Consider the following 19,984-nt stretch of genomic DNA (forward strand, 5'->3'; position numbering starts at 1 on the left):
TGTGTCATGATTAGAATCTTTTAAGGTGTGTAAAGAGGGAAAGAACCCTCATCTGCAATTTTGATGAAATTTGAATCGTAGGTATTCCAGTTCATTAGAGAAAATATAACAGAAAAGTCCAATTCTTCAATTGCATGTAACACGGGCAACGCTGGGTCTCTCTACTAGTGTATAAATATATATATATATATATATATGTACACAACGTCATGTTTCAGATAGTGATTTGAACATATTGACTTAAATATCAAATGATGGGAAATAGTGATAGAAAAATAGTTTCATCTCAATTGGAAAAATTCACTTGAACATTTAAAACTGTTGAATGTCACTTCAGATAGAAATTGTTATTTTTCTTCTATAAACTGTGAACGTTGTCTTTTATTTGTTTCTAGTTGGCCAAGCCACTGATCCAAGTGCTACACTTAGTGATCACTTGTTGACAGAGATCCTGAATCTGCTGAAAAAGGAAGTGTCTGAGCATGGAAGGCACCTGCAACAGTATTTTAATCTCTTTCTCCTTTACTCCAATCTTGGCACAGAAGAAGTAAGTATAGTCGTTGTCATCATCATCATTTTTATGTCTGCTTTTCCCGGTTGGAATGGGTTGGGTGAGTTGTTACAGACCAAGTCCTTATTGAGACTTATTTGTCCTCCTTGATTGGTTAGAGACCACATCCATTTTTGGTATGTTTTCTATAACAGGATGCCCTTCCCATTACCAGCTACTTTACAGAGTGTACTGGATGCATTTTATCATGCCACCAGCACTTCAGAGGTTGCTTGGGAAGATCAAAGGATTTTCATCCCTAAATGTCACTCTACAGTATAGAGTAGCCTGGATTTATTTCATTGTGGCATCAATACTACGAAGGGCATCTTGCCCCTATTCTACCGTATTTTTGTTCTCTAGCACCAGAGGATAGAAGAGAAAACAATGAAAGAGGGGGGCAGAGTGAGAGTGTTAGTGGGAGCATGATAGACAGCTGCATGATGATTGTTGCTAAGAAGATACAATTGCATGTGTGTATAAATCATCACCATTTAATGTCTGTTTTCCATGCTGGCATGGGTTGAATGTTTAGATAAGATGTGGTGTGTCGGAGGACTGTGTCAAGCTCCAGTGTTTGCTTTGGAAAATGGTTTCTATAGCTGAATGACCTTTCTAAAGCCTACCACTTTTGCAGCATTGGTACTAGTGAGGTCAACAAGTAACTTGCGTGACAAAAGCCCTTGATTGAGTGGGGGGTGGGAGGGTGTAGTCTTGCGAGAGGTGGATTTATTCCAAGTGTTGAAAGGCCAAAATATGATAGCGAGACAGGCACAGGTGTCTTGTTGTAGTGAAGGCACATGGCTTAGTGGTTAGGGCATTCGGTTCACGATTGTAAGGTCGTAAGTTCAATTTCCAGTGACACATTGTGTCCTTGAGCAAAATACTTTATTTCACATTGCTCCAGTCCACTCAGCTGGCGAAAATGAATAGTACCTGTATTTCAAAGGGCCAGCCTTGTTACACTCCATGCCATGCTGAATCTCCCTGAGAACTATGTTAAGGGTGCTCATTCCTGTGGAGTGCTCAGCCACTTGCACATTAATTTCACGAGCAAGCTGTTCTGTTGATCGTATCAGATGGGCCTCTTGCTGTCATAACTGACGGTGAGCTCATATATATATATATAACATACACACCGCTATATGTAATTTTTCCACGTAAAACAAGGTTTGTGTTTCCCTTTGGTTACAAGGTGGTATTATTTATTTGTTTCTGGCTGAGGTTATTCTGACCAGATTTCTTTAGAAGGATACCAGCTATTATTATTGAGTCGTGAATTTGTAACATATGGCAATCCCTGAACAAAACATTCTAGTCTCATTTGATATATTTAACCTAATAGTGGGGGTTTTTTTTTTTTTTTTTTTTTGCAATAAGCTTATCCATTTTAAGTTAAAAAGTGTCTTCACATCACATTGAAAATTTGAATTCTTGTTCCCTTTTGAGACAAACTTGCCTGGTACTGCTTCTAGTTCTACCATGCAAAATATTGAATCTCTTCGTATTTAAATGAAAAGCTTTTATCATAATTTTATTTAAGAATCACTCACACACACACACACACACACACACGTTCTAAACAGTAGTTGAATGTGGTGAAATTATTTTATGAAATCTCTTGGAATATTTATATTATTTCCAAAATTGATTGAACCACATGGACTTTGTCTTATTATATTAGAAATACAATTACAAAAGGCTTAAATCATTTAAGCTAATGCAAGGATTCCAGTTATAGAAGAGGTTGATTTATAATTGCTATTATTTTATCTGAATAAATACATATGGCTGCAGTTTCTTTTTGAGAGTTTGTTGTTATATACACATATAAAGGTGGTGTTCCAGCATGGCCACAGTCGAATGACTGAAACAAGTAAATGAGTATATATAGTTATGTAACCACTGTATCAGCAAACATCCACCAGAGCTATGTAATTCTATGAATTAATGAAATGAATTTTTACTAAAAAATATTCCATAAATTTTGTGTAAAAAAAAAAGTGAATTCATTTGATTTTTCTTTCTTTGATTGCAGAAGCAACAGCTGTTGAGGTTAAATGTTCCTGCTCAGTTCATGTTGGTGGCTCTTGACGAAGGCCCAGGACCTGCCATCAAGTACCAGTATGCTGATCTGAGTAAACTTTTCTCTGTTGTTTCTCACCTAACGCGTTGCTGTGATGTGTCAGCCAAATGTCAGTCATCAGTCAATGTAAGAACCAATTATTTTATGATTTAGCATTTTTTAAACTGCTTTTTTCTTTCATTTCTTTTATTTTCATTAATTTAGTCTTCATTTATCCTGATGACACTTGTAGAAAAATTAGACTACCACTTCCATAAAACTACAATCTTATGAGCTCTTTCTTTCTTAAATCAAATTTGATTTTCTTCAGGTTAAATGTGTAACAATTTAGGGTTACAATTGAACTATTAACAGGTTTTTAACTGTACAAGCCTGAAGATACTGAGATTCAGTTTTTCATTAACATTAACCCTTTTGATACCTACCTGCCCAAGATTGCCATAGTTTTATCATACAAACTTCCTGTTTTTTAATTGATCTAAAACCTTTCTTAAATTACCCACTAATTTGTGTTCCAGACATCAACTTAATGACAAAAGCTATTTCACCAAATTCTTCATGATTTATAGTTACAAATATTATAACAAAAGGGTTAATGATATATCAGAAACTTATAATAATTTGTTAAAAATTAGTTATGTCCTGAGCATTTAGCTGTGAGGTTAAGATGCAAGTCTGTAGACCATATGATCATGAATTTAAGTTTTGTTATATGTTGTATACTTGAACCAGTTACATCATTCTGCTTGCCACTTGTCCGTATAGTTTTCTGAGATACCGCTCCTGTTTCATGAATAATTTATTTTAATAACTTTAAGTAGATAATCTTATTCCTAAACTTTTTGTTCTACTTATATGGGAATATTCAAATTTTTTAACCCTTTAGTATGATATTCTTCGTATTCTTTGTAGTGTAAGTTGTATGAATTTTTATGGCAACAACATTTAAGTGGATTGTAACCAATGACTGTTTTGTGAATCCTTTCTGTGAGTTTTCGTTTCATGCTTTATTTCAGGGTTCATCTCCTTTAGCCAATCCGCATGGTGACCCTACATGTTGTGCCTCACTCATGCCTATACAAACTCAGGTAGCTGATATATTGTATAACAGATCCAGCTATGTTAAAAAGGTCATTGAAGATTGTAATAACTCTGAGGACACAACAAAGTTGCTGAGGGTGAGTAAGATTTTGCTTTCTCTTCTACATTTTATATGTTTACTAGCATGGTGAAATATATTATTGTGTGCCCCCGTGCCAGTGGCACGTAAAAAGCACCATCCGATCATGGCCGTTTGCCAGCCTCATCTGGCACCTGTGCAGGTGGCATGTAAAAAGCACTATCCGATCATGGCCGTTTGCCAGCCTCATCTGGCACCTGTGCAGGTGGCATGTAAAAAGCACCCACTACACTCACGGAGTGGTTGGCGTTAGGAAGGGCATCCAGCTGTAGAAACACTGCCAGATCAGACTGGGCCTGGCACAGCCTTCTGGCTTCCCAGACTCCAGTTGAACCGTCCAACCCATGCTAGCATGGGAAGCGGACGTTAAACAACGATGATGATGTGAATGTGTGTGCACATCCACTATGCATCAACCTCAGGATTTGAGAGACGGGGTATGTTGGATATCTACACCATCATCATTTAATATCCACTTTTCTTCGCTTACATGGGTCAGGCAGATTTTCTACAGCTGGATGCTCTCCCTGTCACCAATCCTCACCTATTTTCAGAGCGAGGTAATATTTCTTCGTGGATGAAGGTGGCAAGCTGGTAGATTCATTAGCACGCCAGGCTTGGTGGCATTTCGTCCATGTTTATGTTTTGAGTAAATTTCACTGAAGTCGACTTTGCTTTTGTCCTTTTGGGGGTTGATAAAATAAGTGCCAGCTAGCACCAGGGTCCATGTAATTGACTTATCCACTCTCCCAAAATTACTGGCCTTGTGCAAAAATTTTAAGCTAATATTTCTCCATGGTTTGACAGGTTCTTTGCAGAAGACTGGAAATGAATAACACCGCTTGTGTGGTGGTGATGCTCATTTACAACAATCATTAGATGTCAAGACAAGAACACACACACACACACGTATATGTACACATGTATGTGTCCTTGTCTTGACATCATGTAATGGTTGTTCAACAAACTAGTGATGGTTTTCATTTCCAATTTTCCATGGAAACATGGTTGGCCATTGGGAAAATATCACCTTGGTTGGAAACAGGTGGGAGTTGCTGACAAGAAGGGCATCCAGCTGTAGAGAATCTGTCTTGGCAAGTATGGAAAAGTGGGCATTTAAAATGATAGTGGTGATTGATATACCCATACATATATATTCTCTTATTCCAGTCATTTGACTGCGATCATGCTGGAGCCCCGCTTTTAGTCAAACAAATTGACCCCAGAACTTATTCTTTGTAAGCCTAGTACTTATTCTATTGGTCTCTTTTGCTGAATTGCTAAGTTACGGGGACGCAAACACACCAACATCGGTTGTCAAGTGATGGTGCAGTAGGACAAACAGACACACAAACATATACATTATATATATATATATATATATATATATATATATATATACTTACACATACATGATGGGCTTCTTTCAGTTTCCATCTGCCAAATCCACTCACAAGGCTTTGGTCAGCCCAAGGTTATAGTAGAAGACACTTGCCCAAGGTGCCATGTGGTTGGTAAGCAAGCTACTTAGCACACAGCCACTCCTATATATGTGTGTGTGTATGTATATGCATACACATTCACAATGTACTGCTTTCAGTTTCCTCTTACCAAATTCACTTGCAAGGCTTCGGTTGGCCCTGGGGCTATAGTAGATGAGACTTGTCTAAGGTGCCATGCAGTGGGACTGAACCTGAGACTACACAGTTGGGAGGTCAAGCTTCTTAAATACATGGCCACACTTGTGACTAAATAGGAATTACTTAATTCTAAGAGAGAGAATTATTCAAATGTCAGGTTTTTTGCTGGGGTCTAAAGCTGGTGAAATATTGTTCACCATTTAAATAATCATTTAATTAGAAATAATTAAGAATATTTGGAGAGACACCATTTTATCATTTAAATAGAAAAGCGATCAAAAATTTGAAACTGCTGGAAGCATTCTTCAAGATATTTATAATTTTTTAATTTATTTCTTTCTGTCTGAGACTGAAAGAATTTTTATGAGAACACTTTTAAAGTGCACGTAATATATGAAATTACTTTTGATTTAGATTGCTGAAAAAATTTTTTTCAATTACATTGTTAATTTCTTGTAAATTTTTACTGATAATTCATTTGAAAAATCTCTCTTTATAGTTTTGCAGTTGGGAAAATCCTCATTTCTCCTCAACAGTCTTGAGTGAACTGTTATGGCAGGTGAGTAATTTCATATATTTTATAGTTTTATATAAGTATTTTTTTCACTTTTAATTTATTTGAAAAACATAATTAGCTACATGAAAAATTTTTGGCAGTTGAGAGCTTTCAAGAATTTTACTTTTGACACATTGTTTTGGTGGGTCTGGAGTATTGATACATGATGATGATGGAGGTGGCAGCAGCAGCAGTTAGAAGCTTACAAGTCTACCTGGAAACTATGATTACATTTTTTTTTATTTACACTGGACGGATAAGTGTCCTCATCTTGCTTGTTGTTATCACAATGTTTCAGCTGATGTACTCTCTAGCCTTCATCAGGTGTTCTGGTGGAATTTTGAACCTACTAGATCATGTGAACTCAATAAAGCCATCCATACGGTTCACAACGGAAAAGGAAAAGGACAATCAGCTGACATTCCTGGACGTATTAGTAACATCGAATTCACAGTGCACTCAAAGGTAAATTTATTAATGCTTAATGCTTATTCAGGACATCTGTATACCACAAGCCAACCTTCACTGGACAATACCTCAGCTTCAATTCTCACCATCCATACAGTACAAAGAGAGGGATTGTTCAGTGCCTAAAACATCGAGCAAAGACTATAAGTAGCGATCCTGATATGCACCAGGAAGAAATGATCAGGTTAAGAGACAATCTGCTATGCAACAACTACCCAAAGAACACACTAGCCGCTCCTATTAGGAAGAGGAGAGAGGATAAAACCCATAAACTGAGCACAGTCTGTCTACCCTATGTCAAGGAGTCTCGGAAAGTTACAAAAAATATGCTGTCCATATGACATCAGGAGAGTATTCAGAAGTAAAACAACACTTTGCAGATATCTTCTCTGAGTAAAACCACCCGTAGAAGAGAATATGACCAAAAACTGCGTGTATTCCATCCCATGCAATTGTGGTAGGTTATACAAAGGCAAAACTTGCCACCCACTTAAAGTAAGGGTAGAGGAATATCGTAAAGCTGTGACATGAGGGGTTGTTGAAAAATCAGGTATCGCCAATCATGCATGGAAAAACAGAGACCACCTCCCGCTGTGGGATGAAGTTAAAATAATCAACAGAGAACACCACTGGAAAATACGAAAATTAAAAGAAGCTGCACATACGACACAATAACCTCCTAAGCAGACCAAGTGCAGATATGAATGTAATATGGGAACCGTTATTAAGAAATGATAAAATATTAAGTTTATAAGCCCTAAAATTCACTCTATAATTGCCTACGGCCATATAGTGTGGTGGATAAAAGCACAGGCTACTAACCCATGGATTCTCAGACAGAGACTTGAAAAATAATATCAACAGAAAAATAACATCAGCAGCATACCTTAGGAATGAGAACAGTGTACCCCATTAGTCAAATGAAGGGTTGGGTTCAAAATTCCACCAGAACACCTGATAAAGGCTGGAGAGTACATCAGCTGAAGCGTAATAACAACAAACAAGATGAGGACACCTGTCTGTCCATTGTAAATAATGTACATACTTTCTCATCTCAAAAATATAGAATAGTATGATTACATTTGTAAATAAGCATCAAACTGACTTTGTAGCACAAACAATTTAATGTCAAGAAGAAGTGAAGCCTAATGTTTCTGGCAGAATACCTTTGTTTGAATTCTATTTGTCAATGGCAAAGCATTACTGGTTTTCTCAGCTTCTCCTGTTTTTCTGTATGACTTTGTAGCAGTTTGGAGGCTCTTATTTTTATGGGTCTTATGGTCCAGATTGTGTGAGAACAGTCTGCATGACAAACCATTGATTAAGTTTCTAGCCAGCTTCAGATACACATCTCTTCTTTTAGCACTATAGAAATGAAGATTAAAGCCTATGCTTTGTGTGTTAGTCAAGGATTAAAAAATAACATCTCCCTCTTTTTCTGTTTTTAAATAAATTCAAATTGTATGAGGATAGAGAGTGTAGTTTGTTGGGGGATGTCAAAATATTTGCTTTCATTGTTCACTTTCATTTTAATTACTTTAACCCCTTTGTTATATTTCTGTTGGAATACACTGGGTTTGTTTCAATTAATTTTGAAAATAACGAAGGATTTAGTAAAATAACGATCCTTATTAAACTGATGTTTGGAATATGACACGTTGATGGAAGATTTTAATTTAGATCTCTTTAAAATGGAAACTTTGTATAGAGAACCAGTATTTAATATTACAGAACCAGCACTTTGTTATAGGGACAGTCTCTGTCAGATTAGTATCCAAAAGGACTAAATATTCTCAATATGACTAAAGGTAATGATTAAGGTGGCAGAGAGTGTCAGTGTGCGAATATAAGAAAAATGTACTTTTAGTATAGTCAGTACAAGAAATATACAAGTCGGTATAAGAAAAATTTCTTTATTGCAGAAGTTGTATAAATTTGTTTATGCAAAATTATTTTTTTTTAATGTTTATTGTTTTGTATGAAGAAGACGAAATCAAAATGTTGATGAATGATATATTTTCTTTCATTTCAGGTGGCTTACTCATACACTTATGAATTGAAACCCTATTTGGAACTTTTATTTCAAATGTTAATGCTTGATGATTCGTGGCAAAATCATCGAATTCACAATGCACTTAAAGGTAAATTTACTAACGCTTAATGCTTGTTTCTTACTGTAGAACTGTACCAATGCTTAACCTTTTCCTGACCACTTAATACTGTAGGATATTAAAACATCTCTCATTTCAGGCCCTTTCTTTCATGGAATTTTAATTCTGTGCTGGGTCTCTGTCTATCTTATAATTCCCATTACTTTGAATAATGACTGGAAATAACTGGAATTATGACCATTTAATGACCTATTCTTGAACACAAGATCAAAAACAATAATTTCAGTAATAAATGACAAATCATAATAGTTTTATTGTGAGTATCCATAAATGTTGAAACACTAGCCGAGAATATTTTGAAGAACAATGTTTCAAAGACAAGTTAAACATGATTGTGTTGATTTCTGATATATTTTGTACATAGAAACTTTGTCTGTCTGTCTGTCTGTCTCTTTCTGTAAAACATATGATTGCAGTATTTTAGAATTAGACTTAAAATTGAATCACTTAATCTTAATGCATTTATATTTTGATCATGCCTATGCATTTAAAATTTTAATTGAATTCATATAAAGTTAAAAATTCTTTTGTCTGTAGGTATTCCTGATGATAGAGATGGCTTATTTGATACCATTCAACGGTCTAAAAATCATTATCAAAAGAGAGCCTATCAATGCATCAAAATGATGGTGTTGCTTTTTACACAGTAAGTTTTCCTTAATGAATTATTGCTGTTATGAAATTTTGTTTTATTTTCTGAAAATTACGATTTCAGTAAAATCTGATTTTTCTTTCTTGCAGTGAATAAATTGATAGCTATGTATGAGGGTGTGTTAAATACACTACCCCCCCCTCCCACTGATCATAGAATAACTTTTAAGTGGAGATCAGAACTGTGTCGTAGAGATTTTGTTTGTGGTACCAGTGCCGGTGGCACATAAGAAAACCATCCGAACGTGGTCGTAGCCAGTACCGCATCAACTGGCCTCCGTGCTGGTGGCACGTAACAAACACCATCCGATCGTGGCCGTGCCAGCCTTGCCTGGCCTCCGTGCCGGTGGCACGTAAAAACCACCATCTGAGCGTGGCCGTTCGCCAGCCTCGTCTGGCACCTGTGTCGGTGGCACATAAAAAGCACCCACTACACTCACGGAGTGGTTGGCGTTAGGAAGGGCATCCAGCTGTAGAAACACTGCCAGATCAGGCTGGGGCCTGGTGCAGCCTTTGGGCTTCCCAGAGCCCCAGTCAAACCGTCCAACCCATGCTAGCATGGAAAGCGGACGTTAAACGATGATGATGATGATGAACTATAATAGAACATGGCTAAAGAATTATTTCTCAGCTATTGAAACATCTGAGATGCAGTAAGATTGATATAAGAGCATTGATGTTTGTTCCCCCAGCTATTATTCCAATAGTTTTGCCAGAACGATGTCATCTTCACTAAATTTTGTATGTGAAAGAGCCTGGAAAATCTCAGGTACTTAATGATGTATGTTTGAGAATTTTATGCAGAGGGTGGCATGGATAAAGAGCTATTGAATGTAGTTTCTCAAGGACTAGGTTCAATGATTTCTCATAGAATCCCGCTGAACTTAGTCATGGCTCAGATTTGTTATCAAATACTTGTGATTTGAGTATATGAGTTAGTTAAAAGATTGAGGACTTGTCTATAAAATAAATGGTACTGCAGAAAGGTAACGAAACTGGAGCAATTCTAGTTTTGTGTTTCAGCTGAAAGGAAGAAGTATATGCTGGTGCATCTGAGCACTTGTGGTGCATCTGAGCACTTGTGGTGCATCTGAGCACTTGTGGTGCATCTGAGCACTTGTAGTGCACTGAGCACTTGTGGTGCACCTGAGCACTTGTGGTGCACCTGAGCACTTTGTGGTGCACCTGAGCACTTGTGGTGCACCTGAGCACTTTGTGGTGCACCTGAGCACTTTGCAGTGCACCTGAGTACTTGTGGTGCACCTGAGCACTTGTGGTGCACCTGAGCACTGTATACAATAATTTCATTATTTTTAAGTAGGTTAAGTGAGTTGGATTGTTGTGATTTGCTATTTGAAGCTTATCTCTTAAATGTTTTCTCTCTCTCGTTTTTTAGTTGTATCCCTGCAGCTCAGATGTTACAGAGTAATGGTGATCTGAAAAGGAAGTGGACTTGGGCAGTTGAGTGGCTTAGTGATGAGCTAGAGCGGGTAAGTGATTTCTGTATGATTACAATACTGCAAACACAGGAAACTTGAGACATAGCATGCTTCTGGGCATCCTATGCTTTGGTATGTGGTAACAAGTCAAACAGATCTAACACACAAATGCTGATGAACTGTTCATAAAAGCTGGCATAAAAATGACAATGGTTAGCACTCTGGACTCTGAATCCAGCAATCCGAGTTCGTGTCTTGGTAGAACCTGATACATTTTTTTTGCGTTAGGAAGGGCATCCTGGCATTAGGAAGGGTATTGGTGTTAGGAAAGGCATCCAGCTGTAGAAACTCTGCCAAATCAAGATTGGAGCCTGGTGCAGCCATCTGGTTCACCAGCCCTCAGTCAAAATCGTCCAACCCATGCTAGCATGGAAAGCGGACGTTAAACGATGATGATTTCAAGAGCCTGCCTTGCTTTTACATTGCTTCATGTTAAGGATGATGATGATCATTATCATCATTGTTTTTGTGTCCACTTTTTCCATGCTTGCATGGTTCCGATGGAGTCTATTGAGGCAGGCTTTGTATGACCAGAGATGCCTTTACTGTCACCAACCCTCACCTATTTTCCATGCAAGGTAATGTTTCTCCATGGCCAGACATGTTCTTCATAGAAGACTGGAAACAAACAAACATCATTTGGATGATGGTGATGCTTGTTTTGTAACCTTCACATCATGTCAAGATAAAGAGACACAAACATAAACACATTCACATCTACACATATATACATACATGCATACATAGTTGTAAATGAGTGTCACTGTCATACACGCAGTGTCGTTCGTTTCCAAAATGAAAACGTGTCTGGCCATGGGAAAATAATACCTTGCTTGGAAACAGTTGAAAGTTGGTGACATGAAAAGCATTTGACCATAGGAAAAAATCTGCCTCACTAAACCCTGTCTGACCCGTGCAAGCATGAAAAGTAGACAGTAAAATATTACTGATGACGATGATGATGTGTGTGTGTGTGTTAGTCTTCATAAATGACTTGCCCGACGACCTCACGCAACACACCCTTCTATTTGCCGACGATATCAAACTGGTCGCTCCTCGCGGTAATATAGAGGATCTTCGTCGATGCCTCCACCAAATTTGGAAGTGGTCTAACGATTGGGACCTGTGTCTGAACGTGTCAAAGTGCTGTCATCTGCCTGTCGGCTCTACTCCTGCAACTCAACTTGATTTCGAGCCGGGTCGTCTGCTGCTGCTGGAGAGGACCGATCAGGTAAAGGACCTGGGTATCTTGGTGGATTCCTCCTTTTCGCCTTCGGCCCAGTGCGTCCATGCTGCCAACAAAGCACGCGGAATTCTGTTCTTGATTCGACGGTCATTCGGAATGCTCACAGCAGCCATATTCCTACCACTCTATGTCACGCTGGTGAGACCCATATTGGAGTATGGGATTCAAGCCTCTTCTCTTTATCTCCTCAAAGACATACAGCATCTCGAAAGAGTCCAGAAGCTGGCTACCCGCATGGTTCATGGTCTCAAAAATTTGTCCTACGAAGAAAGGCTGAGGACGCTCGACCTTTATTCTCTTGAAAAACGCCACCGCCGTGGTGATCTCATTCTCGCCCACAACATCATAAGCAGAAAGTGTAACCTCTCGAAAGAGCTGTTCTTCACTCCTGCTCCAGAGCGTCGGCTGCGGGGTCATTCCGAAAAGCTCTACCTGCGACGATTTCATCTCAATCGAAGGAGAGGAGCTTTCTCCGTCCGGGTTGCGGATCCGTGGAACAAGCTGCCAGATGAGATGGTGAAGATGCCGACGACCGCTTTGTTCAAAGCCTCCCTGGACCTCAAGTGGCCTGAACTCTTTACATGAACACCACCCTGTACTTAACTCCATGTCCCCCTACATGGCCTTGCTATTTGCTTTTGAGCCAAATTAACTAACTAACATATATATAAACAATTGCAGCGTGAAAGGTGTTTATAAGCCATTTAAAAACACACAAACACCGTTAGCTTCGCTTCAACATTTAAATTTAATTTGCCAAAATATTTTTGTCAGTGAACAGGTCATGGTCTCAGAGTGATAAAAATATTTTTGCAAATTAAATTTTAATGTTGAAGTGAATCTAACAGTTTTTCTGTGTTTTTAAAAGGCTTATAAAATCCCTTCCACGCTACAATTGTTTTTGTTTCAGCACACGATCTCAGATCGGGTCACTTGCTATGCAAGTACATCTCTCTCTCTATATATATGTGTATATATATATATATATATATATATATATACCATCTACATTTTATGCTTGCATGGGTCAGACAGGGTTTAGTGAGGCAGATTTTTTCTATGGTCAAATGCCTTTCATGACACCAACCCTCAACTGCTTGCATGATGGCAATGCTCGTAACTCTTGTGTTATGTCAAGACAAGGGGTCAGACACCTACACACACACATATATATTTCCTATATATATAACCAGGAGAATTCATCTACGAAGCAATTGCCCCAGCTCCCCTTCAGAGTTGGCAAAAGTGATGTGGTGAACAATGAAAAACCTGGCTGATGACAGTCAAGGCTGATCTGGAACCCAACCTAGGCCCCCATATCTATGGCGTTCGCCGCTGGAATAAGGAGTGGTTGGAGATCACGTGGCTGTTAGCCTCAAATCGCCAGGTCTGGTCGGCATTTGTGAGAGATGCAGCATTGAGGATGAATGAAGCCAGCTCAACCCACCCTGGGTGAATGCTTTCTCAATACAAGAAAAGACATATATATATATACACATATGTATAAAGTGAACTTCTTTCAGTTTCAATCTACCTGATCCATTCAGACAGCTTTAGTAAACTTGCCCCAAGATATCATGCATTTGGATTGAATTCAAGTCCATGAAGTTGAGAAGCAAAACCCTCAACCATACAGCCATGCTGGCATCTATTACAATTTCATACAGTATTTTTAGTGGTTGGGAAATTTATTGTCTGCTCTATAATGTCTAATATTAACTTTTTTATACCTATATTTATAGCCCTCATGCTCTGTAAATGATTATTAAAACCATTTCCAGTCCCGGAAAAGATATTTTTCTAATTATGCTATACTCTTTTCAACTGATCTGACTTATGTTTGGTTTTCAGACGTCTTTTTCTTGTAATGCCCTGTGTATTTATAATAATAATAATGTTACATGCTTCTCATTGATTCTATATTGTCAACTAATTTGATTCTTATGTTTGATTTCCAGAGGCCTTATCCTGGTAATGCCCAATATACTTATAATAATTGGTCACCTCCAGCTCAATCCAATGAGACCTCTAATGGGTAAGTACTTTTTGTTTTGTTTAAACAGTTTATATACTTCATAGCTGTTTATGTAGCTTTGTAAACCCTGTCAGTTCTGATGGAGTGGGCTCCAGCACTGATTAAGCACAAATATAAACATACTCAATAGGGTGACACGTTTTAGTGGAATTCTTATTGTTAGGTTTTGTGGGTTTTATTCCATCTGAAGTTTGTTTAGAAGTCTTAGTAAACCATCATTATTTAACATCCATCTTCCATGTATGCCTGAGTAGGACAGTTGACAGGAGCTGGCCAGGTAGAAGACTATCCCAGGCTACTGTGTCTGTTTTGGCAGGGTTTTTATGGCTGGATGCCCTTCCTAACACCAACCATTCTGCAGAGTGGACTCAGTGCATTTTACGTGGCATCAGCACAGGTGAGGTTAATTTTGGCCTTCATTTTTACAGCTGGATGCCCTTCCTATCACCAACCACTTCACAGTGGACTGGATGCTTTTACGTGGCACCAACACTGGCAGGGTCACCAAGTAACTTGTAAGACAAGGAATTTTTCAGAGGGACAGGAGCATTGGAGGAGGGAACTTGTGTCTGTGGATGAAAGGCTAGAGTGTGATCAAGAGACAGAGAGGCAGAAACAGTGGAGATTTGGTGGTAAAGGTGGTTGAAATTTATGGAAGTTCCACAGATATTTGATCACAGTGTTCTGTAGTTTCCTCAGACCTGATAAGCATTGCCCTATTATCATTATCTTCTTCTTTTATAACTACATTTCCAAGGCATTATGTGATGTATTTACACATTTGTGCATTAGGTGACCACCTAGGGGAGTTGTATTATTTGCTGGTGTGTTATTTGTATTTCAGATATGGTATGTTATTGGTGCTTTGTGTTTAAATTTCGGATTTTTTTGCATAAAGTGCGTCACTTGTGTATCATTAATGGGTTGCTTCTGTGTTGGGCAAGTTGTGAATGTTATAGCTTCCAGTATGTGTTGAATATAGGAGTGTTTGTTGTGTTGTGCTGGGTAGTGATTTTATTGAGGGTGTGACTTTTGGGATTGTTTGTGTGTTGTAGTTTGTATGCTTATTGCTTTTTTTTTTGTACCAGAGCTGGTGTGACCTCTTTTAACCCTTTAGTGTTCATATTACTCTGTTAAATGTAATACTTTTTCACTCAAATTGTTTTGAATTAATCCTGGATCATCTTACAGCTCTGAGGTTGCAATGATGTGATTACTTATTTTTAGAATGGCATTGTAGGTTAGGCGTGAGAGGCTAGACATCGCCAGTTTGAATATAAAACATGTAGAATATATTGGGCCGGATTTGGCCAGTTTAAACACTAAAGGGTTATGGCAATATTTAAAGAAAAAACTTTTTCATGTTTTCTCATTAAACTTTTTACTTCCTTTTACTTTCTTTTTTTGTATTTTCATAATCCTTGTTGTGTAGTAGTTTTCTATTTGTATCAGGCCCCATCCTCTTTATGTGCAGAGTAAAGATATTCTGTCTGTGTTGTTAGCAATGATGACTTCAGTATGCTTATAGAAAGGTTTTTTTAATCCTTTCTCTTACCAATTTACTGAATATCCAATTTATTATACTGAAACTAATTTTTTTTTTACTGAATGGTTAACATATATTTATACCTATTGTCTTATTTCTAGCATTGAGCTCAGTTTTAATATTATAATGATCATCATCCTCGTTTAATATCCGCTTTCCATGCTAGCATTGGTTGGACGATTTTGACTGAGGGCTGGCGAACCAGATGGCTGCACCAGGCTCCAATCTTGATCTGGCAGAGTTTCTACAGCTGGATTCCCTTCCTAATTCCAATCACTCCGAGAGTGTAGTGGGTGCTTTTTACGTGCCACCGGCACGGGGGCCAGTCAGGCAATACTAGCAATGACCTCGCTTGAATCTTTTTACATATGCCACCGGCACAGGTGCCAATAAGGCAACATTGATAACGAACACGCTCGAATGGTGCCCTTTTACGTACCACAGCACGGGGGCCAGTCAGGCAGTACTGGCAATGACCTCACTCAAATCTTTTTAGCCATACCACCAGCACAGGTGCCAGTAAGGCGACGTTGGTAACGATCACGCTTGAATGGTGCCCTTTCACGTGCCACCGGCACAGAAGCCAGTTGGCTGCTCTGGCAACGATCATGGTGCTCTTGGCACCCTACTAGCACGTGCACAAGTGCTAGTAAGGCGACGCTGGTAACGATGATTCTTGTAAAGACGTTATTGCTAAGTGTTAGGCACAAATCTAGTTTGTGCGTTCCACATTCTTGAAATTTCCAACCAAAGTTCCAAATAGTTACATTGGTCACCTGGAATGATGACATTCTGTGTCACATTTCTGTGCTTCCTTCAGCAGTATTTGTTCTGGCCCTTCATCTTTTGACTTTAATTTGGCCTTTCATCCATTTAAGGTTGATAAAATAAAGTGCCAGTCTAGCTCTGGGGGTCTATATAATCAGCTGTTTCTTCCCCCAAAATTTCTAGTTTGGTGCTTATGTTAGAAATTATTGAAGTCAGTGGATTGGCAGAATTGGTAAAACATCAAATAAAATATCTTAACCCTTGGGTATTCAGATTACTCTATCAAACGTAATGCTTATTCATTTACATTGTTTTGGATTAATCCTGCATTATTTCATAGCTTTGAGATTTCAATGATATGATTGGTTATTTTTAGAATAACTTTGTAGGGTAGGTGTAAGGGGCTGGATCTGACCAGTGTGAATACAAAACATATAGAATAATTAGGCTGGATATGGCCCGCTTAAATGCTAAGAGGTTAAATTATTTGGTTATAGTTCTTTGTACTGAATACAAACTATGGAAAGTTTTTTTTTTATTCTGTGTTGTTGTTGTTGTTATCATCATCATCACCATTGTTATTTTGTTTTCTTTTTTCTTCAACAGTTATTTCCTGGAACGATCTCATAGTGCTAGAAGTACTTTAACCAGAGCCTATGAGCTTTGTCCTGAAGAGGTAATTATTTTGTTTTTTCAAAAAAATCATTTAAATAACTATAAATATGACTGTGTTACTTTGTTTCCTTTTTAATTATTTTTAGAGTCAAAACACATTGGATTTTGTAGCTAAGGTAATAAATTTATGACATTCTCTTACATAGTTACACTTCACCAATCTTACAGTATTTAGTCTTTCCCCTCTGCATTCTATGTTCAAATACCACCAGGGTTGTTTGCCATTCTTATCAGGCACGTATTAGGCGTCCGTTTAATTATTTAGTTGGGTGTCCTTCTTACCATTAACCATTTTTAGCAAGCTTAAAGCCCACTAATTTAATAAAATATCCGGTAATCCTTCAATAGCTGTAAGAGTTAATCCAATGAAAAACAACAACAATTCGTACAAGTTTTTGAGGCCTTCTTGTACATGTTATGTTTATGCCAATCCGGAAGGAGAGCATTCATACGCAGCTTGAATATTTAACATCTTACAGAACAGAATGAAGTTGGATAAGAAAAGGTTTTCGTCTTGCCCCATTCCATGACTGGTATAGTGGATTCCACTCAATTCAAATCGACGCGGGGTAGTCCAGTAGCAGAGAGGGAGACAATGCAGTTAGCAGCAAGCTGCTTGGTCAGCAAAAGAGGCTGTTCTTGGCTCTGCCCGTCTTTTTATCCCTCTCTCACGAGCGCCACCTCGTTAACGATGTAACCAGGGGAGATAACTCCAGATGACCACCCCCCCACGGTCGGGCATGGATTCAACTATGGTCGCCTACACATTCAACTGTAAAGCAACCTGGATCACTTTCTTATCTTTGAACTTAGCTTTTACTCAAGCATTACTATATTTGTACTCATAGTATCAGCTGACCAACAGATTTTGTATACCCTAACTCTCATTTCTAGTCAGCAAATAGGTTGGCAAAGCAAATGCTCTTTACTGTTCATCTAAGTGGGTAACTTCAACCATCCTTCTAGATGTTTCTTGCACATCACTCACTCATCCAAAAGCCAGTGGATGCCAAATTCTTAAGTGGTTTATTCGTTGCTCTACTGCATCAATACAAGCAAAGAACTCTGCTTAAAAGTGGTTAGAAGTGGTCACTAACCACCAACTTTGAGGACAGCTGCAATGCCTGTGAGACAATGAACAGAAAAGCAAAAGTTGCCTCTAGGCATGCCACTGCTTGCAATTTCTCTCACTTAACCAAATTCTAGGTTTCTGGTCCCTTGCCAAGAAGGTATCCACCAGCTTTGTAAAACCTTCCTTCTCACTGCCATGTCTTCAAGTGAAAGACCCTGCTCCCCCATTTTCTGTCTATGTTTCCATACAACACACATTTAATAAAATTCCTCCTAATCTTCCTGCTTCCACAATACCAATCTCATCAGCAATTGTGAAAATTCCTTTGTTTGTACCAAACAAAACGACTGGTTCTGATAGTGTACCTTCTGTTGTCCTAAAATCCTTGCATTTCACAGCTTCAAACAGTGAATTTCAAAGCTGGCTACTTTCTCTTTTTGCCAAACTCTATTATGATCAATCTCAATCTATAGAAACACATGTATATACTCTTTACTCTCTCTTTTACTTGTTTCAGTCATTTGACTGCGGCCATGCTGGAGCACCGCCTTTAGTTGAGCAAATCGACCCCGGGACTTATTCTTTGTAAGCCCAGTACTTATTCTATCGGTCTCTTTTGCCGAACCGCTAAGTGACGGGGATGTAAACACACCAGCATTGGTTGTCAAGCAATGCTAGGGGGACAAACACAGACACACAAACACACACATATATATATATATATATATATATATATATATATATATATATATATATATATATATATATATACGGCAGGCTTCTTTCAGTTTCCATCTACCAAATCCATTCACAAGGCATTGGTCGGCCCGGGGCTATAGCAGAAGACACTTGCCCAAGATTCCACGCAGTGGGACTGAACCCGGAACCATGTGGTTGGTTAGCAAGCTACTTACCGCACAGCCACTCCTACGCCTATATGGCTCAGTTTTAAAAATGGTAACTCCTCTGGTCCTGAAACTGCCCACGAATCAATGACCCACACTTTCAATTTAATCAAATGAAATTTTGAAGTCTCAGTCAGAACTATTATTGTTAAAGAATAATAAATTTGTACTCTGCAAAAGTATGGAGTAACCCTTCAGATTAATTCGGTTGAATTGCTTTCATTAGAACCGAACATAAAAACAAACATATCATCATCATCACCATCATCATCGTCATTTAATGTCTGCTTTCCATGCTGGCATGGGTTAGATGGTTTGACTGGAACTGGTAAGCTGCACCAGTTTTCTGTCTGATTTGGTATGGTTTCTATGGCTGGATGCCCTTCCTAATAATGCCAACCACTCCAAGAGTGTAATGGGTGCTTTTTACATGTCACTGGCACGGGAAATTACGTTGATTATGATTTCTCTTGATTAGTCACATAATGGACTTCTTTCAGTTTCCATCTTTGAAATCCATTCACAAGGCTTTGGTTGACCCAGGGCTATTGTAGAAGGCACCCACTTAAAGTGGCACACAGTGTGACTGAACCCAATACATGTTGGGAAGCAAATTTCTTAACCACGTGACCAAGCCTGCACCTTCCTAATGTCTTTTATCTCTTACTTGTTTGTCATTTGACTGTGGCCATGCTGGGGCACTGCTTTGAAGGGTTTTTGGTTGAACAGACTGATCCCAGGACTTATTTATTAAAGTCTGATATTTATTCTGTCCGTGTCGTTTGCCAAACTGCTAAGTTACAGAGAAGTAAGCACACCAACACCAGTTGTTGAGTGGTGGTGGGAGAGAACAAACACAAAGACACACACACACACACACAACTGGCTTCTTTCAGTTTCTTTCTTACCAAATCCACTCACAAGGCTTTGACCAGC

At 38.5% G+C, this 19,984-nt stretch overlaps 1 protein-coding gene across 9 annotated transcripts in view; it reads left to right on the top strand.

The window, feature by feature from the left end:
• The window catches only part of LOC115216827 (probable ubiquitin carboxyl-terminal hydrolase FAF-X), a 195,689-nt gene that overhangs the window by 172,308 nt on the left and 3,397 nt on the right, over positions 1–19,984 (top strand). For 6 of the 9 annotated variants that reach the window (XM_036506287.1, XM_036506286.1, XM_036506285.1 and 3 more), the window contains 10 exons: positions 396–547; positions 2,589–2,762; positions 3,653–3,814; positions 5,956–6,015; positions 8,513–8,621; positions 9,189–9,297; positions 10,699–10,792; positions 14,006–14,082; positions 17,003–17,072; positions 17,158–17,187. In XM_036506287.1, the coding sequence (XP_036362180.1) occupies positions 396–547; positions 2,589–2,762; positions 3,653–3,814; positions 5,956–6,015; positions 8,513–8,621; positions 9,189–9,297; positions 10,699–10,792; positions 14,006–14,082; positions 17,003–17,072; positions 17,158–17,187 (1,037 nt within the window). Of the gene's footprint in view, positions 1–395; positions 548–2,588; positions 2,763–3,652; positions 3,815–5,955; positions 6,016–8,512; positions 8,622–9,188; positions 9,298–10,698; positions 10,793–14,005; positions 14,083–17,002; positions 17,073–17,157; positions 17,188–17,976; positions 18,160–19,984 lie in introns of those variants that run through there. The other 3 variants (XM_029786412.2, XM_029786416.2, XM_036506291.1) reach the window with 2 other exon arrangements.

The sequence above is a fragment of the Octopus sinensis genome, linkage group LG10 (assembly GCF_006345805.1).
Source record: "Octopus sinensis linkage group LG10, ASM634580v1, whole genome shotgun sequence".
Taxonomy (NCBI): Eukaryota; Metazoa; Mollusca; class Cephalopoda; order Octopoda; family Octopodidae; genus Octopus; species Octopus sinensis.